This window comes from Sylvia atricapilla, chromosome 3, assembly GCF_009819655.1.
Source record: "Sylvia atricapilla isolate bSylAtr1 chromosome 3, bSylAtr1.pri, whole genome shotgun sequence".
Lineage (NCBI taxonomy): Eukaryota > Metazoa > Chordata > Aves > Passeriformes > Sylviidae > Sylvia > Sylvia atricapilla.
In genome coordinates, this window is record NC_089142.1 from 64,357,609 (window position 1) to 64,381,988 (window position 24,380).

A 24,380-nucleotide genomic window follows, 5' to 3' on the forward strand; every position below is an offset into this window, starting at 1 on the left:
TTGTCAGGGCAACTGTTAACAGCGGCGTATCATATTTTCTCCTCTTGTATTGCGTGCTGAATATTTTAGTGTGCTGTGGCTGGCAGAAGGTTGCAAGGGAGAAGGTGCTGCTGCAAGGAACCTGGAGCTGTGGTCTGGGATCTGATTGAACAGGTTAAGACAGCAAAGAGCAGCATCCAAACCAATGTGCCTTTAATTAGGGCTTTTCTTCAAGAAGAGGAAGGACTGCAAGGCTTTTGCTGCCGACTGGATGTTGATGTTTGTCAGCTGTTTGCATGCTGCTTATCCATAGAGGATCTGTTACAAGTGCTCAAATGAACAGACAGCATTGCAGCTAGCAGCTAATCAGAGGCTGGAGTTTCTTACTTTTTTGTTTTTTAATAAGCAAGAGGCAAGAGTAACATGCCTGGTTCAGCTACTGCCCTCCGACAAGAGAGACTGAAGAAAAGTGCCAGGCCAAATCCCCCAGGTTTATTCACCATTAATGAGGAGGACGAGCAGCAAAAAAATGGGAATTCCACAAGACTGAAAGGTATGTTTCTGTTCTGCAGTGCAATCAGGGCTTCCTGTGGGATAGACTGCACAGCAGTGTTTTATTAGCTCTTCTGTGTGCTACAGAGACCCTGTGAGTGACTGGTGCAGTTTGGCAGTTCATGTTGGCACTCACAAATGTGAGTGTGCATTTAAATCCCCAGGCTTGTTATGCAATCGTCTGCTTTGGCTGTGAAGAAAAAAATACTTTTTAGTTATTAATCACATTTCTTGTGGTAGGGATAATGGTCCTGCGTCAGGAATAGATCAGTGAGTTTCTGTGTGTTTACTTTGATTTCTGTTTGCAGTCTGGGTAAATAACTGGTAAAAGCAAGGGGAGTACAGATTGCAATGCCCGCCTGTTATAGAAGATGGCTTTGCCAAAGACAATGTGAAACTGTCTATACTTCATTCATGTGCGGGAGGGGCAGTGTGCCTTTGGCAGAGTACAGAAAAACACACATTGTTCAAATATGCTGACTTTTATAAGTCTGACAATAAAACAAAACAGAAAACCCAAACACAAACCCAACAGAGTGTTAAAGAAAAATATTTATGGTGCTTGAGGTAGGTAAGCAGTGGTGGCAGAGGGATGCTGATGGCCATTGATTTATAGCAGGTCTGTCAAGCCTGTGTAGCCACTGTCAGTCTTGCATCATGTAATTCCTGTTTCCTGCATGGCTCCTAGTGTTTAAATTCTCTTAGTCTGGCAGGGATTCTGCTACTTACACTTGTGACTGGAATTTTGTTCCTTTATTTTTTTTCTGTGCTCAAGTGATTCTATGTGTATGAGCACTCCTTTGGTGGGGGGGAGGGAAGGGGTGGATTGTATCAGTTTTTGTTTACAAAACAAATGTTAGTTTGTAGCCTCTAGACACTGTTTTAAATTTCAGTTATTACCTTTCTACCATGTAACAGGAGAGGCTAGAAAGCATTTAAATAGCAAATCTATGGTATGTGTATTTATTAGAGCTGAATAATTTACAGCTAACTGATTATTTTCTTTTTCTGAAAGAAAAACGTAGCTAGCTTGGTAGTCTTTACAAATAAAATCAGAACTCGAGGTTTTGTTTGTTGGGAGTTTTTTGAGTTTGCAGCTTGTCCTCCTTTTTTTTTTTTTTTCCCCCTCAGAACGGTAAAAAACCTAACTGGTTAAAGCTTCATGACAAAATATATACTGCTAGTCATTGTGCACAAGACCCTAACACAGTAGGTACATTAACATAGTTACCTGCTCTTGTCTGTATTTGAAACTGTCCATATAAAATGGAGATCCAAACTCTAGTGTGAGGTTATTGAGTTCTTAATGTCTTAAGAAGCATATTACTTCCTTTCTTCACCCACTGGATGGCTTCCAGAGTCAACAGTCTATAAAGCTACAAATCAGTAATTTTCCTGTTTTTTTTTAATGGTACAGCTAGTTTCCCAACAGTTTGTTGACTTTGCTACTCTTTTCTTCTTGAAGGAGGTATACAGATGTGCTTATCCATTATGTCTCTTGTTTTAACAGAGATTAGATTTTTGACTATTCCTTTATTTTCTGTCACTGCTGTGAAATGTAAGTAGATGAATGTGCACAGTAGTACAGATAGCAAGCAAGCAAGTTCACGTGGTTTTTAGAAGAAAAAAAATTTGTCAGCTTACCTTGACTGGTCCTGGTGAAAAAATAATATAAAATGGTACAAAATATTCTGGCAGTATATTAATTTGCTTTTCATTTTACTAAATTCTTAAAATAGCTCATAGTGTCTCTAGAGCAGTACACCATTTTCACAGCGATACAGTGTGGGTAAATAGCTACGTTTGTACATTTGAATGTTATCAGTGTAGGTGGGTTAGGCTGGAATGCCAGGTAGCGCAGAATGCATGTACTCAGGGTGCTGTTCATCTCAGCTGGTACCAAGTAAGGTCACTCCAGTGCAGCCCTGACTGGGTGTTGAACCCACGTGGGGTTTTGTGAATCTTTTGTTCTCTTGCTACTTTACAGGGTTTGCCTGATCTTAGTTCTCTACCTGTTGTTTCGCTCAGCAAGCAACTGCAGTTGCTGAGATGTTTCTTTTTTTATTTTTCTTTTCTCTCTTGCACATTCTAAGTCAGTGTCATCTTTGTGGGAGATAGGCTGAATGCTGTCTTCATCTGAAGTTTCTGGTATCATGCTGGACCTATCTTTGTACAGAGCTCATAACCCAAGAGGCCTTTAATGGATCTGAGATACTCCAAAGTAAAGTTCTTTCCTCCATTAAGAGTATTTGAATATCACCACAAGGTTTAAAATAATCAATATTTTAAACTATGGTTCAGGTCTTCTCAGAGTGCTAAGGCTTGATTAGACTTTTTATGAGAGTTGATTTTGTGATCTGGGAAGCAAATATTTATGTGGATCTTAAAGTGGATGGCATTTGTGAGGTTTTCTGTAATTGTTTTTGGTATTGGCCATTCCTTTGCTTGTCTGGCTGTCTGCATTGTAATTGGAGGAGTCTGGTAGGCAAAATGAGCTTGTTTCTCCAGTGTAAAGAAATAATTTCAATGTTAAAGCTTTTTCTTTTCTGTCTGGAGATACTAAAAGCCTGCAGTGACCTTTCTAGCCATGTGCTCCTGATATTTCCTTTCTTTTCATTTGTTACTTTTTCAACAAATATTTTAACTTCCTCCTCTTGGCTTTGGGACAAGGCCTGCATATTTGTTAAATATCTGTATGGCACCCACTATTGCAGGGTCTTGAGATCCTGTTGCGTAGTAGAAGAGTGCAAGTAAAAATTACTTTGAATATCCTTTTTTACCTTTACCAACAGTATTTATTCTCCTTTCGTGGAATAACGTACAGGAATTTTGCTACTTACTGTACTCTTCAAATACAATTTCTATGGGTTTACAGAAGCTTATTTTGTACTTGAATTTGCCTATTGGTTTAGCTTTCCTGCAGTTCTGCAGCTTTCCTGCAGTTCTGCAGCTACATTCACAAAGAAACTGGACAAAACAGGAAGAGAACCACACTTTTAACAACCTCAATGCTTCCTTAAAGCTTGTGTAGTAAAACAGATATTGTTTCTGTGACTGAAGTGAGTGTGTGTATGTGGTTCTGCGTGTAAATCACAAAGACATGACTTTGGGTAGATTAGTGTTTAATTACAGGTATCCATCCTGTGTGTATGCACTTCAGCCTCAGGCATTCCTTGAATTCAGGCACAAACACTTCAATCTGCATTAGGATTTTGCTCCTCTGCTTGGTTAATTTTGGTGCACCTTGGATGTAGTCTTAAAACCTTACTCAATTTTATGAAATTTTAAAGTGATGCCTCCCTCCTCTCCTTCCTCTTAGAAAGAATACCTTCTCAACTGTTGATGATGTGTTTCTAAAACTATCATTTGACAAGGCTGGAAAAGCAATGCTCATGCTTCTGGGTTATGGGTTTGAATACTAAATAACTGAAATAATTATGATATTTGTGACAAATAAATGAAAAGTCTCAATTTAGCAATGGAATCCTTCACCATCCTGCTTACTTAAAACTTATCCAGGGAGGGTGCCTCTAATCTGCTGAGTGTTGCTAATACAAAGCTAGACATACATGCCTTAGCTTTCTGCACAGTAGCACTGATTCTTTGTCATCTTGAAAACAAGAGAAGGGCCTTTTTCAGTCCTTTGGTGAATGACAGTGATGTCAGTGATCACCAGCAGATTTTGCCAGTGTTGTGTGGCTGGTAATGTTTGTGCATACTGCTCATTTCAGATGAAAGGTTTGTTCTTCCAGAGAGATGGAGGAGATTTCATGACCGCCTGGGTGCCTAGTTGCCATGTTCTTCATGTATTAGTGAAACATGTATTTCTTTTTAGACTCAAATTGTCTAACTTTTAGTTCAGTTGTTGTCTGTTACTGTGTGTCTATACCCAAAGCAAACTTAAGATACCTGAAATAAAAGGGAACTTGGCATCTTCAAGGGTATTAAACTGATAGTCCTGGAAACTGAAACTGTATACTTACGAAACAGGTATTGCATGGGGTGTGGAAGTGTAATTTTATCCCACGCTGCAGAGTCTGTGCCTCAGGCAGGATCCAGAATGACAGCTGAGTCTCTGGCTTTCACCACACTTTAAACCAGCAAAACTGCCTGGGATGGTGGTTCTCAATGGGGCCTCTTGATGCTAGTCAGGAGGCTGACCTCCAATTTGTTTGGGGCAAAACAGTGAGCAGTTGTTAAAGCTGATGAGGTAGCTTACCAAAATCAGGTACTGGAGGTTTTTCTGACAATATGTAGCCCTATCTTGCCCATCTGCATCTGAGGCAAAGTGAGTGGAAAGAGTGGATGGAAGAAAGGAAAGGAAACAATTCTCATTATGATGCTGGTTGTGTGAAGGGGCAGGGCTGAGACAGTGTGGTCTGGTGTCCTGCACCTTCCAGTGAGTTCTGCTGATGTCTCTGTGCAGTCCTTTTCTTTCTGCTACCCAAGGCCAGGAGAAGAGGGGTCCAAAAGTATCTGTGCTTCTTCTGGACACTTGTTTACAGAATCATGGAAAAAAGGTGAGTTGGAAGGAACCCACAAGGATCATTGGGCTCAACTCCTGGCCCATCACAGGACCTGAGAATCACAACATGTGTCCCAAGAGTATCATCCAAACATTTCTTGAACTCTGTCAGGCTTGGTGCTATGACCACGTCCCTGGGGAGCCTGTCCAGTGTCTAACCACACTCTGGCTGAAGAACTTTTATCTGATTCTAACTTAAACCTGCCCTGACACAGCTTCAGGCCGTTCCCTCACGTCCTGCAACTGGTCACCATAGAAATCAGTGTCTGCCCCTCCTCTTCTCCTCACAAGGCAGTTGTAGATTGCAATGAGGTCTTTAAAAATGCCTCTCAAAGTATCTGGGAGGTACATTCTTAAAAAAGTCCTGCATTCATTGCTTACAGTGCAACTGTTGGGGGTACAAAAGGAACTTGTGGTTTTTTTCAGGAAACTGCTGCCTCTGTTTGTAGGGAGTCCCTATTAATTGCTGTAGCTGCCAGGTAGCAGGAAGCATCCCATTTTTAACCATGACAAAGAGATCCTAACATGAAGTAATTTATAAGCAGTAAAGCAAAGAGACTATGCTGGAAGTCTGGGGGATAGCAGGGAATGTGCCTGCAGACCAGTAAAGCAAATCTGATTTGTTCAGTCCCTCTGGCTTTCAGAGTGAAAGTCCAAGGTCTGAGGACTTGGCTTGTGTTGTAACACAGGCTGTTCATCAAAGTGTGTGCTGGGATTACTGACGGTGCTTATCTGTGCTGGGTGAGAATCATCTTACACTTCTAGCTGAGCCCTATGAGAAGAGGCTTCCACTCCTCATTCTAGAGGATTCTGTTCAGTTCTTTTAATGACTACTTTTTGGGGGGGGAAACAGCCTGTGTTCTGTTTGGTGCTCAGGAGCATACTTGACACTGAGTACATCAATGGCAAAACTAAAAAAGAAAATACAGTGTTGACAGTCTTGAAAATTTAAGTTGTTTAAGTGCATTCAGTTCAACTTGGCATGTGAACTAGGATAATCCCTTTTAAGGAAAGACTGAATTTTGCAAAATAGCTTTTGTAAGTAAGTGGGGTTATTTCAACCAAGATCCAAATGATAACACAGTGTTCAGCAAAACTGTCCTGAGAACTGAGAACAGGATGCAACATTTGAATGCTGTACTCGCAGGATAGGATGCTTGTTGAAATGGCAAAAAGATTGTGGTTCAGTTTATTTGAGATAACTCTCAAGAAAGCTTTGAGAAAGGTATGAGAAACACCACTCATGAAAGATTGATACCAAGCACTGGAGTTTTCTCTTTATTCACTATTACTTCTATAAAAGTCATGACTTTAAAAACCTGGAATTTGGTGTCTGATTCTGTGTGGAAAATAAATGTAAAGGAAGTGTGGGTTCATGGCCATTTCTTATGGGGAAAAAGAGAAACCTGAAAAGTGATAGATCTCTCCCAAGAATCCTGAAATTCTCCATGGTCTTGTTGCATTCTTTTTTGCCTGAAAATATGCAAATAATGCTCTTTCAAGGACTTTATACAGTAATATGCCTTTGGAATGAGATGACAGCAAGAAGAAATGAATGGATTTCTATGTCCTATTGTACTGCATTACATACCTAAGTAGTACTATGTTTTTATTATGCAGTGAAAAATTGAGGCAGTGGCTAAGCGCATGTTTTTAAAAGCTTGATCCCCTGATGTTTTTGTGATTATGGTTTTGTCAAGAGTCTTGGTGTTCTTGCTGCTGTTTGCAAGGCTTGCTCAGAAACTGCTGTATCTGTTCACTCCCTCTGAGTTTGTTTTGTACCCAGGTATGTGGCAGTCTGGATTTATTTTTAAAGAAAAGCTTTTGCTTGCCATATTGAACTCCAGAAAAATTAATGAGCACTGGCCTCTAGAGCATTGCTTCTGGCTATGAGTGGTGATGGAGCTCTGTGTATTACTAGGATCAGCTGATTCAGTGGGAGTACATAATTTTTATTCCTACACAAGCTCACATGTGTGTGTTCTTTGCTTTCTCATCTACCTACAGAGTAATTTTTGTGCCTCTTAAATTTTTTGCTTCTTTAAATTTAATCTGTACTTTACAACCGGCGATCTTGTTTTTCTGTTATTTGAGAATTAAGAGTTCTGAATGCAAGCATCTCGAAAGAGTCTCCTGGTATTATTGGAAGTCTCTCCAGAAGTGATTTCTGGATGTGGGATTTTTGGTGTTTTTGGTGACAAGTGCTATGGTATTATTTAATCAAGTCTACCCAACCTCAGGCCAGAGGTTATTACAACAGTAATATGCCAGAACAAATGCCACAATGATTGATGCAGTTTGCTCTGTTTTAATGAACTGCCTTCAGTCACTTGAAGGTGCATCTCACATCTCACAGTGCACTGTCTTTGCAGCCAAGCACTACTTGAAACTCACGAGTTTTAGATGCATTGAGCTGAAGTATGGTTTGAGTGGACACTATGTCTGCGGGTCAGATTTGTATGATCAATGTAAAAGACACTAAGGGAAAATGTTTAATAAGAAAATAAAAATGCAGATCAAATAATCAGAAATTAAATTAGGGAGTATTCTAAGACTTGGACTTTGAAGTCTTGTTGCTTGAAGTAAATTATTTTCCTTTTCAGCAGAGTGGAAACACATTTACTAGATTCTGCATAAAACTCTCATTGATTTATAGGTCTGACTATGAGAGCCATTAAATAACTAGATTGTCCCAAGCCCCATCTTAATGTATAGATGCAGCTGTAACTACTTAGTCAAGTTCAAGGGAGGAATGACTAGGGAGGTAGTATGCAGACAGTATAAAATTTCCTTTTATGCTGGCAGTTTCAGAGGAGAACCACTTGAATGCTAACTTCACTTTCTCCTTTAAATGATTAACTTGCTGATAATGGTTAGAGTAAATAAAGCTCCAGAGGCAGGTCACTGCAGCTTAACCTGCATGCAGGTTTCTCCAGAAAGCAGAATTGTGTCCCTGTTGTAGTGGAGGAGACAATGGGCTTGGAGCAGGCTATACCAGTGGAAAACTGAATTGCTTTGTCAGTACTGACACAGGCCTGTAGTTGTATTCTGTGTTTTTCTGCTGGGGAACTCTTGGGTTGTTTTGAAGTAGAATAATACCTTCTGTAGCTTCAATGGGATGATGGTACAAGATTGCCTTTCATTATTGTCTGTTGAACTTTTTTTCCCCCTTTTATTCTGGACAAATAGATTTTCATTCAGTTGTTTCAGATCTGTTAAAGCCTAGTTTTTCTTTTCAGCTCTCTGGAGGAAACATAGTTTTTCTCAGGGACTAGCTGTATTTCTGCACATTTTTATGCAGTTTATCTGTGCGGTTGTCAACAAGAAGAAACTAGGCTTGAAATTAAGAGTTGGAACAAATCAAACACAAAATCTGCTGAAATGTAAAGTGGGGCAAGTAGCAGAGATTCCAAATTATAGAGGTCTTCCAGTTGATACCTATCACACATGAATAAAAATTCAGTTAGATGAAGCACTCTTCCTTTTCTGGTACTGGTGTCTGTACAGATGGCTTCAGGGAAAGCAGGAAGAAGTCACATTTAGGGATTTTCAGCTGGTCTCTAATCTCAGCAAGTGGTCTTCAGCAGTGCATGTTTGGGGCCAGATCTACAATCAGCTTCATTCCTAGGCAAACTGACTTGTTGCCTCCTTTTCTGCTAATTATCCAAAACCCTCAAGAAGCCTGGAGAAATGGTCAAGGTACTGGAGTTCCCAGAAGGGACTCTGTACTTAGAGACTGAATTTGTAGTTTGGTTGCTGGCCACCTACTCATCAGTCTTTATTTCTTTTGTTTCACACCCAGACCAATAGTCTGAGCCTCCAGTAATGCCTCCTAATTGGCCTAGTCTTCACACAGAGGTTGATGATTTATTGATTTATTTTCACTGTCAACATTCTTCAAGGTTGTCTTCTTATATCTGAAGCTGACCTAGGACCAAATATCTACAAGATTCTACAATCTGGCCCACCAGCCACACTGCTCACAGATTTCTTCTGCCATCTGCCACTGGCTTTTTGCGTAGCATTGGAGGGCTATGTAATGAGGCTGGTACCACTGCACACCCCTGCAGGAAGTACTCCAGCTGGTGGGATTTTGTCTTCAGAAGAGCTTTGCTGCAGCATAGTGCCATACCCACCTCCTATTGCATGGTATGCTGTGCTAAAATATTTCTTTCCTAATCAAGGACAGGATGCTCCCTGAAAGATCTGAGGATAGTCAACGACATAGAAAACATTAGGAAGAATTTTTGTCATCTTTCTGCTGGGAGGCAATAAGGAAAAGGATTGAGGAAGTAACACTTTTAAAACTAAGTTTTCTGTAGGATGCCTGAGTTCTGATTTGATTGCTGGGAATACGGTTATAGTGCTGATGTCCTAGGCAGACAGTCTGAGAAGTTGAAAGTCCAGTGAAATCTAAATCTCATGATACTCTAAAATATTTTGTTAAATGTGCTGGAGAGGCTTGGGTGGGTTTTTTTTTCATTCTTGAATTCCTGATCTTTTTCAGATTCATTTTAAACTCCTGCACAGACAAGGCATATTATAGAAGTGCTGACAGAACTTGATTCATGCTGTTGTATCTTGGTGTACAAAGCTATCTTGTTTCTCAATTCTGCTTCAGGAAGCTTTTCTGAAAGCTGTTTTGGAAATGCAGGTTTATCCAGTTACCCGCCCTTGACATAAGAAGTCATTCTTTTACACAGCCTGTTCTGGCTTTGGGTTTTTTTTCTTTTTTTCAAAGTCAATTTCCTCATCTCCTGCATGCTGACTTAATGCAGTGGTGAAAATCGGAGTACTGAATTTGGGCTTGTATGCTAAGACACCACAAATCACACCAAACACATCTGAGCTGTTTCTGAAGACAGAGATGTCATGTCAGTGGAGTTTGCACTAGTTTATAGTGCAGGAGTGTCAGTGTGGTGGAAAACAATCTGATGAACCTTCTTGCCTGTCATTCCTTCTTAACTGTAACAGTGCTTTCATTGAGGAATGTACATCCCATCTTGGACATGCAGTCCATACAAATTCTAGATAATGCTACTTTCACTTTTTGTGTGCATTTCCTTTCAGTAGAAAAATAAAAAACATGTTTACCTCACTCTTATTCCCTGTAGGAAAGGAAGAAAATGTAGGTTTTGTTTTGTTGGGTTTTTTTAAACACAAGCAACTTTCTCTAGCCACCTAACTATGGCACTGATGTGGTTACTTGCAGTCTGAACTGCAAAAAAAGAGGTAAAGAAAAAAAACAGATGGCAGTTGCCGTCTGTAAACCAGAAAAGGACAGCAACAACCAGCTGCTGAGTGAAGTATTGGCAATAAAACCAGGCTGCAGACCTGGTTTGTGCTTGTTGGGCCTGGGTTATCGCTGTTTTGATATGTTCTTACACTTCCAATTTATTTTTTCTGAATTATGCTGTAATGTATTGATTTAGTTCTGTGCTAGTATTTTTCTCTACCAGGTTATCCTCAATTTTAGGAAACATAATTGTCATAGTTAGTGTCCAGGGAGTTTCTATGAGCCTCACCATCCCTGTGAGTTAAGTAGAGTCATGCTGCTGTAATCCATACCTCACATGCTCAGTGTCACTGAAGGCTGCATGCAGCACAGCTTGGCTTTTCACTACAGTGTGTTCAAGCTAAATCTTTGTAGTCAATAAATGATGCAAAGGAAAGCAGTGCTGTGCAGATTGTGGTGCTCACACACAGCCCAGAGATGCTTGTGGATGCCTCCTTTTTTGGTTAGGCTTTTTAAAAATTCCTGTCAGATTTCACATGCTTGTGGCATCTGCATGATGAGCAACATTCCAGGACTGGAATATTTAAAGTGGTAGTGTGATGGTTTGATCTTCCTTTCCTGAGAAGTGAAGGCAGCATCTCCATGATGGTTGTGTTGCAGCTCTGAAAAGGCTCCTGCCCCAAGGTTTGCAGAGGTGATTTCATCTCATTTTAGCTCTGCAAACAGGCCCTGCTACTGCCTGGCTGCAAACAGTTCAGTGTGTTTTGCTGCTACTGGCAGTTTCCTTTAAGGGAACTCTTAACTAATCTCCGTGAATATTTAGCTTACACATCGAGAAAGTGCTGCTGTTCAGCCTTTTTTTATACTCCAGGGTTGGATTATGGACTTTTCTTAAACTTGTCCTAGGATTTCTTTTCAAAAAGATATAGATAATTGCCAGTAGCAGGCTCTTGTCACTAAAATCTAGTTCCAGGTGGTTAAAGTGAAGCTTTTTTTTTATTATACATCAAGGCACGAAGGTTGGCTGATATCAAAGTCTGCCAGCCAATTTTCAGTAGAGTTCCTGGGCAGGAGTACTTTTAAGATGTCATTGGCCTCTTCTGTGTTTCTGGCTTTTTTGTGGGGGAGGTGTGGGGGGTATGGTTGGAGTTTTTTTGTTTTATTTTTGAGGTAGGGGAAACGGCAATATGGGTTTGGAAACCTGACCTGGTGAGTTCCCAGGAGCTTTCAGAAGGAAGGGAGTCTGTGTTAGGGAGAGAAGTTACTCTCCCTCTTCCATTAACTTTTGTGTGCCCTTTTCATGGCTCCAAGGAGTGTGATTTGACACACTTCATCCAATGAGTCACATAAGCAGACTCATGAAATTGTATGAGCTAACATAGCTTTAGAAGGAAAAAAGGTAGGGAGCAACTTCATGATAAGGTTCACTTCTGAATTTCTGGTGTTTGGTAACATGGTTTACCCTTAAAGTGAGCCAAGATATTTCTTAAAGTGGATTGGTAGAGTTACTGAGTGCTTATAAATGGGATGTTCTGTAAGTGACTTCTGTTCTGAAGTAAACAGAATCCAATACCTTTAAGAAGAGTAAGATTTTTTGATTTTTCTCTGTGGTTATAAAACCTGTTGTAATGTGTGTCTGAGGAGAGGGGGAGGTATTTGCTTACTTTTGAAAGACTCCTGCCATCCTCATTCTCAGCAAATTCCTTGCACAGAATATCCAACCTGACCTCACTTTGGTGGACTGAGGTAGTGTGAAATACACTGAGCTAGCTGATGCTGGGAGTGAGCAAGAATCAGAGAAGTCAGGAGAATCACAGAATGGTTTGAGTTGGAAGGAATTTTAAAGATCATATAGTTCTACCCCCCTGCTGTGAGCAGGGACACCTTGCATTAGACCAGGTTGCTCAGAGAGGCATCTACAGCTTTCATGAGCAACCTGTTCCATTGCCTCACCACCCTCACAGTGGGGAATTCCTTTCTAACATCTAATCTAAACCTGCAAACGTTCAGTTTGAAGCCAATTCCACCTTGTCCTGTCGCTACATGTCCTCATGAAAAATTTTTCTCCAGATGGCATAACAATATATTTATAAAAACTGAGACATGCTCTTCATCTGAGGAAAGCTTGTTTTTCAGTTTTAAAACTGCTGCCTTCTGAGACTGGTTATTGGAAAATAACCAGTTATTGATTAACAGTCCTTTTGAGACTGGTGCTGCAAAGACTGCCTTTTAACATGGAAAGTCTTGTGACTTACAGAAAAAATTTAATGTCTAGTAGCATTTACAGGAACAGTATCTGTTTCCCTCTCTGGGGAGAGGGAACTTGTTTTTGCAGAACATCCTGACAATAATGATTATAATGAGAGCTTTCCCATCTGATTCAAATATTTCATGCTGTGTAGAGATTATTCAGTATTACTCTGTGGAAAAACAGTCAGCCAAAGAGATTCTAATTACTTGTGGCTGAGCAACAGAGCACCTACTTTCCATTCTCTGCACAGGGTTTTCTCCCTTTGTTTTTGTCAGACTTTGCTTTTGCTTAAACGTTCTTTAAATAAAACAGCATTTATTGTATCCTCCGGAAGGATTTAATATGGAGCATAACATATATGTGTTTGTGAGGTGTATGTCACAAATACTCTTTTAATGACATGTTTTGCCTGTAAATGTTTGAGAAGACTTTGCTACTTGCAGGTATTAAAAGGACACAAAATCACTATGTGCATGTGCTTCAACCTCTGCTCCCTGTTGCACTCTTGGATCTTTAAATGGGAAAATCCAATGAGATCTGGCTTTTCTGTTACATAACACACTGCTGTGCAATTATAAATGCTAAAGCCACGTTCCAAATATCTTTTATTTTGTGCTGTACTACAAAGCAGTGCAGTGTTGGATTATGTTTTATGCTTTGCTTTTTAAAGGGAGAAAAATAAAATGAGGGAAATCGGGAGTCTGTTGGTGTCCTGCATGCCTTTAAGATTAATTGGGACTTTGTACTGAAAGAGAAGCTAATTTGTGTTGAATACAACTGGCTGCTGAGTAAGTGGAGCGTTGAGGCTTATGTTAATTGGCAGTTGTGCCTTTTCTGCTGTTTCCTGGTGCTGTACTCGGTGACCTGGTTGGGCTGGACTGGCCTGGCTTGTCTGTGGTCAGAGCTGCTCACACAGTGCTGCCTGCAGACTGGGGCTGTTTTAATGGGACACTTGCATAGCATGATGGTCGTGGTGCACTGAGCTCTGCCTGTCACATGCCAGTACAGCCAAGAACTCCATGTGCTGAGGTGCTGGTGGCCAGGCAGATGGCAATGGAGATTGCCTGCCAGGCTGGTTTGCTGGCTCTGCTGCCATTGCATTGGATTGCCTATTCATGGAGTTGAGATGGAGAGATGTACAACAGTTGTTATAACCTTCTATACAGTTTGAATATATTTTGGTAATTTTTTTGAATACAGAGCTGCCTGGTCAGCCTGGGAAATAACAGAATTTTAAGTATTTCCATTACCTGTCCCACCTGGGTAAGACATTCTAACTAATTATAGTGTGGTTTGTGATTTTGGTGAAGCTTACTGCCTAAACTTTTTACATCAGTGATGTTTGTATTCCTTCTGTCTGTGGGTACCTGTTGGAAGATGTCTTAGTGTCAGAGCTTTCCAAGCAAGGGTTGCTACTGACTGCTGTGGCAAAGTACAGAGCAGTGCTGTGGTTAAGTGCTTAGTACTTTTGATGTGAAGAGAAGTCTTTGTACCTGTATCTGCCCTTGTGCAAGTAGGGTACTACCCTTCACTCACATACTGTGATATAGATGTTTGTGAGGTGTTGTTGACAACTCTTCCAATACTTGAAATAGATTATTTGAGAAAGAACAATAGGTAAATATTACTAAGGCATTCCCTTACCCCCAGGTAAACTGAGTAGGAACACTTACCTATGGAGGAGATGGGGTGTGGTTTGTTTTGAGGGGTCTTTTTGCAAAAATCCTTAAACAAATACAGACATACAAATACAGGCAGTTTATTAATGCCAGTGGAGTGTGGGAAGAGGTGACAGTATTTATTGAATCACAGGCTTTGGCAAAATGAAACACAAAGCTTGTAGACACTGATTCTAGATCCTGTTCTTGCTCTATTGTGTCAAGTACTTTCCTTCTAAAAGAGTGGGGGAAAAGCTCTGCTAGGCTATTACCTGCTGTAGTTAATTCTACAAATAGATAGACACTGAATTTTGTAGTCAGCTGTCATGACAGGAAGGACATCCCATGGTATCTTTTGAAATCCACCTAGTAAAGGACTTAAGTACTTTTGTTTATAAGCACTGGAAAGCTAGGTGTCATGTGTGCTCCTTTCCCATGGTTTTCAAAAACCTTTTCCAAAGGTCTTTTAATAAACTCTCTGAATAGGAGTTGAAATAAAAACTGTATGAGGCAAAAAACAAGGCTTATTGACCTTGAAGTATTTAAAATGTTGCATGGGATAATTCCAACTGAATGGTTTACTCTTTTCAGAGCTGCAAATTTTTTGCACAACTGTAATTCTGCTGTATGTAGTTGTAACTCATGAGTAGTACAGAGCTCAGTTTGTCCTAAGAAGAAGTGCTATGTGTGGGGAATTCTAAATATGTCTGGCAAGAAGATCCATGCTTAGATTTGTCCAACACCATTAAAAAGGCTAGGCCAACTTTGTCCCTGTTTCACTCTTCTGAAGCAAAGTAAATTGAAAAAGTAGTGAAGCCGACCACTCTTAAAACACTTATATTCTTCTCTTGATAATGGACTGAAAGGACTTACTGCCCTGTCTGGGTCTCTCTGGCTTTATTGAACTGAACTGTATTTGCAAGTAAACAATTAGTGGTCTAATACTTGCTTGAAGAAAATACCATACAATATCCATTTCAAAGAATAAGAAAGCTCCCAAGGACAGGTATAACTATAGGTCCTCAGGTTGCATTGAAGAAATTGGTGCAAGTTTCTCAGCAGCCTTTGAATCCCAGATCTGTTTATCTTCTGAATTATGGGTAGGTCTGTACATCCTGCTGTCATATCTCAAAATAGTAGAACTACAAAAAGTTTGATGATTTCATAGCGGAATAGTTACTTTTTAAAACTTTTTTTCCTAGCAAGTGGGAAATTAGCAGGCTATTAGGCAACTTGGAGAAAGGGAGTTTGGAGCAAGGAACTTATAAAATGAATCATCCATCTCCTCAAGGCTGAGGCATTCTGGCAGGACTGGAGGCAGTGCTGCTCCAGCACAGCCTGGTATTACTTGTATGGAGAAACAAAGGGCTTCAGTCCTCAAATACCCAGCCTGCTGCTCATCAGAGAACAGGGCTCCATAGGATTTGGTGGGAAGATAGGTCAAGTGTTTGGCGCAGGGAAGAGAGGCAATATAAAGAAGAGTTGCTTCTGCTTTAATTGTTTCTCTTGTTCCTGAAATCTTGCTTTTTCACAGTTCATGTTGTTTTATTGCAATGTGTACTTACCTGGGTTTCCCAGAAGCCTGCGCTGTCTGTTTACTTGGAATAGTGTCTATTTGTGTGCCAGTAGCTCATCTGACTTGTGCTTCAGAATTTCCCAGAGATCAAAGCTGCATTTACAAGAACTGGAGAGACGCTATGCTGGACTGGGTCCAGATTCCTTGGGTTTGTTCTTATGCTATTAGCAGTGAATGTCTATATTGTTTTGCAGCCATACCATCAATTTGCTACACTGCTTATGCTGGGGGGACCTGGCACTGAGTTTGACTCTGCTGCATTTATTTTATTGCAAACGATGCATCATGAGTCAGAGAGAGGTGTTAAAATGATGGATTGTGGATGTCATCCAGGATGTATGAAGTCAGCATTTTCAAACACAAAAGACAGAAGTGACTGATACTGATGCAGTTAGCCTGTGCCTCAGAGACACTATCATAAAAAAAAGGTGAAGTGGTCCACTCAATTCTTTGATATGTGGCCTCTAAAGTCTGCATTATTTAATAGTGAACTGGTCCCAAAAGTTACTGGCTATTGGGAGACTTTCAGTTTGTATTTGTTGGGATGTTGTTGTTTGGTTTTGGTTTGTTTGGGGGTTTTGTTTTGGTTTTGTTTTTTCTTTGTTTGGGTTTTGAGGAGTTTTTTTGTTGCAAGTACTTTAACATCGGCTAACAAGGCTGCCGCCTTAAGACTAGGATTTGGCTGCAGCTTATGAACTGCCTCAAATAACACTTTGGGGAGTAATGAGGCTGCCTACTCTGCTACTGAATCAAAGACTTAACTGCTGCATGGTTGTTCAGGCTCTATTCACTGTTCAGTAATTGCTGTATTTGATAGTGTGGCTCTGTTTTTTAAATCTGTTGACCAAATTCCTTAGTCCAGAGCAGTTTCTTCAAAGATTTGCCAAGCTTACAGCTTAACTAAATGCAGAAGAGACTGTTCTTCCCACAAATTTTTTCTGCTACGAGAAAAGAACACAGCTGGGAGGAAAGGTGCACCACATTAGGCAAGGTGCAGTTCCTGGCAGTTGTCACGGAAAGGATGTGTAGGTGTGTAGTCACATCTGGATACAGATGTGCTTATTAAAAAAGTGAATGGACAGTGTTTCTGGAGGGTACATGCATCCCATGGATACTTATAGCAGTTACATATATAGAGCACTTTGAACCTACACTGAAGCATTTGGGAAAAAGGATGTGCACTTCCTAAGGAAAAGGGCCCATCCTGGAGCTGCTAGTTGAAGCTCCTATGTCTTTCCAGTAATAACATCCTAGTGAAACTAACTTTAGCTGCTTTAGCCTGCATTTCTAGGAGCTCCAAAATGACGGTAATAAACAGAGATATTTTTCTTTCTTTAATGCTACTGAACTGCAAACTATGGCACTTCGAGATTCTGGATTCTCTCTCTCTTTTCTTATTAAGGAAGCGTACATGCACTGCTTCTTAACCCTAACTTCTCATGACTGAAACTTGCCTAGTTTTGCTCAACAGTGGAAGCCGTGACTCTCCTGACAGCCTCCTACTGAAGAGTGTATCAGACATCATTGCTTAGGTACATAAATGTGCAGAATAACTCTTTAAGTTCTCTCCTCTTCTAGGATGCTGGTACAAGGGAAGCAAATTTCACCCTCAAGTAAATTCCCTCATAACCATATTATTAATCAAAATAGTAGATTAAAAAAGAAAAGAAGGATTCTGTGGATATATGCCTAACTGAAGTCCAAAAGTGTATAGTGACATAAACTACACTTAAGAAAACTTGAAATCAAATTGGCATCCTAAGGCTCATACAAATTAGTTGAAGAAAGTTCTTTTGCTAAAACTGTGTAATCAAATGTGCAATTATGGGTTAAGAATAAAAAATCTTGTGTGTGTTTGGATCACATTGTTGGGCAGAAAGAGGGCTTTTTTCAGCATCTAGTGAATTGTCTAAGACTACCTGGATCACCTACAGATCTTGTTCCTGGTAAATGGCTCATGAAGACTCAAAGAGACAGGTGTGTTTCTCTCCCCTTTCTGGAATGGGAATTGCAGAGCACATCTGGTATCTGTCAGCTTCCAGCCATGTATGGCCATACTTTGCCTTACACAGGTTGTTTTCAGGAGAGCCATGGAAAAGACTGAACTTTCAAAAGGGATCTTTACATTGTTGTTCTTGGTCTTAAGCCAATGCACTCATCTGTTTTCAGCTAATGCTCTTCGGGGTTTGGGGAGTGTTTTCAGCATGAGATCTGCTCTCAGTACCAATGCTTCTGTTTTAATTGTTCTTTTTAATGTTTATATACTAGCTTGCTTGTGAGTATGGGGGCATTGCCCTTCTGTGTGAAGTTGGAAGGACAGAGCTCACACAGTGGGCCAGGAGCAAAGCCAACAGAACAGTGGAGATACCTGATTTCTGCTTATTTTCATGCCACAGTGACTACTGACTTCTACAGAAAAAAAAAAAAATAGGTTGTGTTATTACTGCCAGGGGGGAAAGGAAGTGACTGCTTGTTCAGATTTTCAGAAGCTTTTTCTGTTCATGTGCTAAAATAATTTTGTGAGGACATTGAATCTACAGTGAAAGCATGTCTTGCCAGGAAACTCTTCAGCCCCATAATTGTGATTTTTTTTTCCTGTCCACCAGAAAACAAGTAGTTTAAAAAATAGACTAAATCTATACGTGTATGATAAATAACTAATAGGCTAATTCATTATGGAGACATTTATAGACACAAAGGAAGAGCAATAGGTGGTTCACAGGCAATTTAAGAAGGCCCACCTGGAGAGACAAGTCAGTAAGTGAGGAAGGGCATGTGTGGTGATGCCTCTTGTCTTTCTACTGCTGATCTGCCTCCTGAAGGTGAAGCCTTGCCTGCCTGTGTAAGGCAATCCTCTGCTAATCTGGGGAAATCCATTTTGTCTCAGTCAGTTGATATAGGCAATGATCTCTTCACTCAGACTGAGCTTTTTTCCTCAGAGGCAACTTGGAGGATAGCATTAGAAAGATAGAACACTGCTCTCTCTGCTGCAGAGATTAGCTCTGGTCACTCTCAGTATTTGACTGAGAAACACACACTTTTCAGTGCATTCAAAATCTGTTGAAATGAAATGGCTGAAGTTTATTAAGATGAGTGTCTGATGACACTTGCTTGTGCTAAAGTGTTCTTTATTCATCCATGGAGGTCTCTTGCCCTGCTGGCCTGATTTCTTACTCGTTGGAATGCATCATTCTTGAACCATTCTTGGCAGAAGTGATCTCAACTCTTATGGATCCTTCTTCCCATGGGAGCTTGTTCCTATGGGATTCTTCAGAGAAGATCCCTGAAGAGGCTAAAGTCAGCTCTCCTGATGTCCATGGTTATAATCTTACGTGCTGCCCTGCTTCCTCCTCACCTAATAAAGAACTCCACAATCTCGTGGTTGCTGCAGCCAAGGCTGCTCCCAACCTTTCATATCTCCAACAAAGCTTTCCCTGTTTGGTAGCATGAAGTCAAGCAGCACACCATTCCATGTTGGATGCTCTACTACCTGCAGTGGGAAGTTGTCACCAGTGCTTTCCAGGAACCTTCTCTACTGTTAGTCTCTTCTTCACTGTGTTGCTGCTTCAGCAGGTGTCAGGGTGGTTAAAGTCTCCCACGTGACATTGAGGCTGCTTCGAGCTGCTGGTAGAAGGGCTCATCTGCTTCCTTCTACTGATCAGGAGGCCTGCAGCAAACACCCACAACAGAGTGTTTCTTACTGGTCTGTCCTTTTATCCTGACCCTCAGGTCACCATCCATCCCAAGACAGAGCTTGATACATGCTAAGTGTTGTCTCATATAGAGGGCAACTCCGCCACTCTGTTCCTGGTCTGTTTCTCCTAAACAGCACATGGCCCTGCATGGCAACATTCCAGTAATCCCATCCTGTGGGAGCTATCCTGTCATGTCTCCATGACTGCAGTGAGGTCAAAGCCCTGTGACTGCACACAGATCTTCAGTTCCTCCTGTTTGTTCCCCATCCTGCATGCCCTGGTGTACAAGCACCTTACAGAACTATTTGATTGTGCCAATATCCCCATGGGGAAGCAAAGGGATGCCCCATAATCTGATGTTGTGATTACATCTTTGGCTGCTTGTGCTGGTTTGAGGTATTCCCTCTTTAGCCTCCTTTTCCTGCTAGCGTGGTTGCTACAGTTCTTCCCTTCCCACACCCAGTCTCTGTTGAGCCTATGTCCCCGTCCCCCTTCCAATCTCATTTACAGCTCTCTCAGTGAACGCTGCTAACAGACAAACAGGGTTCTTGTTCAGGTTGCTTGTTGCCAGCAGCCCCAGTGCAATAGAAACTGACCTAAACACTTAGAACCCTGAGCTTTACTTGTTTAGCTCTTCCAGCTTATAGTATTTTATGTGATCTAGAAAAACTGCTAAATTTTCCTATGCTTTTCAGAAGAAGAGTAGGAAGGGATCCTGCTTTAAAATCAATTTAGAAACTGATTAGGAGAAACATCTACCAGTGCTCTTGTAAACTCGACTCTCAATTTATTCTCTTAAAACAAACAAAAAAAGCGCACGTTTTTCTTTTATCTGGCTTTTTCATAGAAAGCCTCTACCAAGTGTTTTAATAGGCTCTTTTATTGTAATGTTTTGTGTATATCTGCATGTGTTCCAGCTCTCTATGGAAATAGTTTTCTCCCTTTTAAACTGAGCTAAAATATCATCTTCAAGGATGGAAATTCATCTTCCTCTCTCTTTTTACCCGTGGTCTGTTATGAACCTTAGTGCCTAAGTTTTCCTTGCATTAGTGCTGCTCAATCTTTATGGCCTACATGTATCTAGGGCATTCTGCAGCTACTCCAGCACACTCTGTGGCTATTTTTGGCAATGTAGCTTTTGTCTGGCAGTGCTAGAGAGGGATGGCATATGCTCACTGCTTTGCATGTGACTTGATTTAAAGGTGAATGATGTGGTTTTGTTTATGTATATGTATTTTTCAGAATTTTAAAAAACCTACTCTGTATAATGTAGAAACCCATACAAATTTAGTATGCTTGACTGCGTGAGGTTTTATTCTCCTTTTTTATGTAATTGTATGCTCAGTGAACTGTGCATTAGAAAGTGAATTAGCAAGTTAATTTACCCTACAATGTCAGTGACAGAATAGCTCTTACCTCCTCAGGCCATGTGATCTGAACTGTGTGTGAATGTATCAGAATACACAAACACTCCTTTTGGAACCATTGCTGGGAGGGGTGTTGTTAGTTTAACCTGTTCTCTCCCTAGGTTTTTAATTCTCATTTGCAGTCACTATCAGTGGGGTGTTTTTGGACATGGTCTGAGTGAGCTGGGTTTTGGGGTTTTTTGTGTGCTTTCCATACTTCATGTGCTGTACCCCAAGGGGACCTCTTGCAGAGCAGGTTACCTGCTCATCAGCTGAACAGAGATAATAAAATTAATTATAATTAATCTTTAGTATTCCTAATTAAAGGTAATTAATATTTACATTTTATTTTGAGTTTGCAACTTAAAATGCATAATGTTTAGCAATTGACTTCGCTAATATTCCATCAAATCGTCAGGCTCAGTTTCATGGGAACAGCTCTAGAGTCTTAGAGTTCCTACAACAGGGTAGCCAGTCACCTGCAAAATTTGGTTTCAGATGTTTTCAGTTGTAGGACTGAAGTTCGAGAATGTTTGCATCAGAACCAATAATTTGAATAAATGGATGGTAAAAGAGCAGAGAATAGGAATGTTTTCATCTAAAGATGTAGATCCAAGTTGTGAGAGGCTAAGTGCTGGTTAGTGCTCCTGGGATTTTCATTGCTGAGGGAAGGCTCTGACAGGACCACATGCTCAATCCCGCTCTCCCAGGCTCCCTGGTTATATCCCAGCCACATGGCTGCTTTTCACATTGCAGGACAGGACTTTGACTGCTCTGTGCCTTTTTAAGCTCCTGTGCATGAGCCAGCACACAGAGGGGGTGGGACAAGCCCTTGTGCTACACAAGTACAGTAGTTATTATGGCGTAGCAAATGGTTAGTGTAGAACCAGCAGGTTTATTAGCTGTTGGTACTGAAATGGGAGGTATAACGATGCCATGATTTTGTTGGTCTGACAAATCCGATTTTAATTGTTTTAAACAAAATGTGTAATGAGGAAATTGGAGGGGAGAATTATGTTTGGTCATATTACACAGATGTCTTATTGTCTTAGTCTTAGATGTCTTAGATGTCTCTTGTGTCTTAGTGTAAAATTAACCATGGCATAGAGTAGGTGGCCCTAGAGCACAGGTATTTCATAAAATCTGGATTAAATATGCTAATTATGCAATTAGCATATTTTTTTTAGGATGTAAGAAGTTGTATAGCAGTTGGTATTTATTTGCTATGTGAAAAAAAAGGTTCACTTTCTATGTAAATTTTAAGAAATAAGTTTATTAGAAAATAAGACGATCAGGCATTCAGCCAAGTCCACAACTTGCTATTTCAGAGGGTTTCTTTAAATACCCTTTCTGTTGTATCAATCTGTTGAATATCCATATTTTTCCATAAACTAGTTTCCATATTCCAGGGACTGTTTTGCATGGCCCCTCCTTGGGTCCGCCTTTTTAGAGTATGCGTGTTTCTTGGCTGTGTCTTCATTATCACCTCCAGATTGGGCCTTGGTCCGTGCTTTCTTCAGATGGGAGATGCTGATAGCTGGTGTATCAATAGCAGAGTCTTCTTTACATGTTCACTGGATATTATCCCAGCCAAACAGACAGTTTAAGCGTACTATATCAATACTACCACTATGCCTAATTTTCTTTACTAACAGCAGAAATAAGAACTTATATCCTTACCACAAAGTTATTAATCATATAGCACACATCTTGCGAAAAGCCAGCTTTATAATATGTATTTATAACAGCTAGTAACTTATTTGCCATGTTGAGCAAAGTATGGACATTAATGACTGCATTAGGCTTGTGGAAAAGGCTCATTTGTTATCAAGCCAATAGAAACACATCAAAAATTACCTGATGTCAAAGAGATGTTAAAATGCCAAATAATATATTTAGTACTAAAATCTTGGAAATGCCTAAGTAAGCAATCTGCTTATGTACACATGCAAAAATTCTTTAAAATCAAGGCCCCATCTCAATTCAGCTTTTGATCTTGAAATGCTTGTTGGATTTTTTTTTAGTATTGCTGTAACTGATCTTTGCATCAAACTGAAAAGGGAGGTGAGGGTGTGTTTTAAACGATAGAGCTGTTCAAGGCAAACATGGAGGCTCCACTGTTTGACTTCTCCATTTTATTTGGGAGCAGGTTGGAGCTGGCTGCCCAAGGCCTCCTTCCCAGGCAGTGTGTTTTGAAATAGGAAGTGGGGCAGTGTGGTAGACAGCTGCCAGCACCAATAACCGGTGGCTTGAGCTGCTTAACAGAGGCTAAGCCCAAATCTACTGACGCAGAGCAGGGGAAGTGCTCCACAGACTTCTCCCCCCTCCCTGTCCTTGAATATAATCTCATGATGCTGTGGATGTGACAAACTCCATTTTGATCAGATGTTGGGCCAGAAATGGTGAGAGTGGGTCAGTTTTGGCCTGGAAAGGATATCCTGATGGCATGAGTCCTCCACGCTTTCTGGAACTGCACCTTTTTCTTCCGTGACACCACCTCCTTTCTACTTCAGGTTTGCAAAACTGCTGGCCTGAAATTTTTAAATGTGGGCTGGGAGATGGAAGCCATGCATACAGGGTGATATGGATCATGCCATGGATGCACAGTAGACCTCTGCAGTGCAAATGAGTGTTCAGTACTGAATATAATGGATGAAATAGGTAAGCACCTTGATCTTCGTATTTCTGGAAAAAAGACCTTTTAAATAGCTTTCCAATTAAAATTTGTAAATGGAAAACATTATCTCTAGTTGTGGGATGCATGTAGTGGTTTTCCTTTGTACTTTCACTTTATAATTAACTGTAAGGAGTCTAAAATCATGCAAGGAGTTGCAGAAGAGAGATCTGCTAATATATTGATATTCTGATTTTCTTTCTTTCAAGACAGATTATGAAAGGGAAGGGTTTCCCTTTCTGCAGTATCTGCTATTAATATCTAAGTAATTAATTGCTAATTGTTTTCTAAAATACCAGGTTACTTATTAAAGTTGACTTCTTGGTTGTGAGTAGCCATCCTCTTGATATATAGTGTAGTTAGCTACTTGTTCACAACATCATTCAGTCTAATTAGTTTTAACTTGAAATCTATGAAACAGGAAGGGGCCTGTTTATCTGTAATGAAATCTTTTACGTAAGCTAGGGCCTGCAGTTGCTAAAACAGCTGCAGTGCAACATCTCAATTCCAAAAATACTAAAAACTTTGGTATCAGAACATTTCCTTTCCTTCATCCACTCTAGGGCAGACAGCTGGCAAAAGATATCCTGTGGTATGGAAGTACTGCCAGAGCTATTCCCCAAAGGGTGAATTAATTATGCCTTTTGTAACTTTTAATCTCTTTAGTTATTCAACTTTGTACAGGCACAGCATGAAAACAAGAGTATTATTTTATGTTTTCCCTTCTAACAGTTAGGCTATTTTCTAGTGAAAAAACACAGCAAAAATATTTTTAAAACCCCAAAACAAAACAACAAACCATTTTTTGATGAAAATACTTTTTTTGCT

At 40.3% G+C, this 24,380-nt stretch overlaps 1 protein-coding gene across 5 annotated transcripts in view; it reads left to right on the forward strand.

Annotated features, from left to right (window-relative positions):
• The window catches only part of MAP7 (microtubule associated protein 7), a 111,023-nt gene that overhangs the window by 11,404 nt on the left and 75,239 nt on the right, over window positions 1-24,380 (forward strand). For 3 of the 5 annotated variants that reach the window (XM_066315608.1, XM_066315609.1, XM_066315610.1), the window contains exon 1: window positions 340-532. The exons of 1 other annotated variant lie outside the window; for it this stretch is intronic. In XM_066315608.1, coding sequence (XP_066171705.1) covers window positions 403-532 — 130 coding nt within the window. In that variant the 5' untranslated portion in view covers window positions 340-402. Of the gene's footprint in view, window positions 1-339; window positions 533-24,380 lie in introns of those variants that run through there. One more of the 5 variants, XM_066315612.1, reaches the window with a different exon arrangement.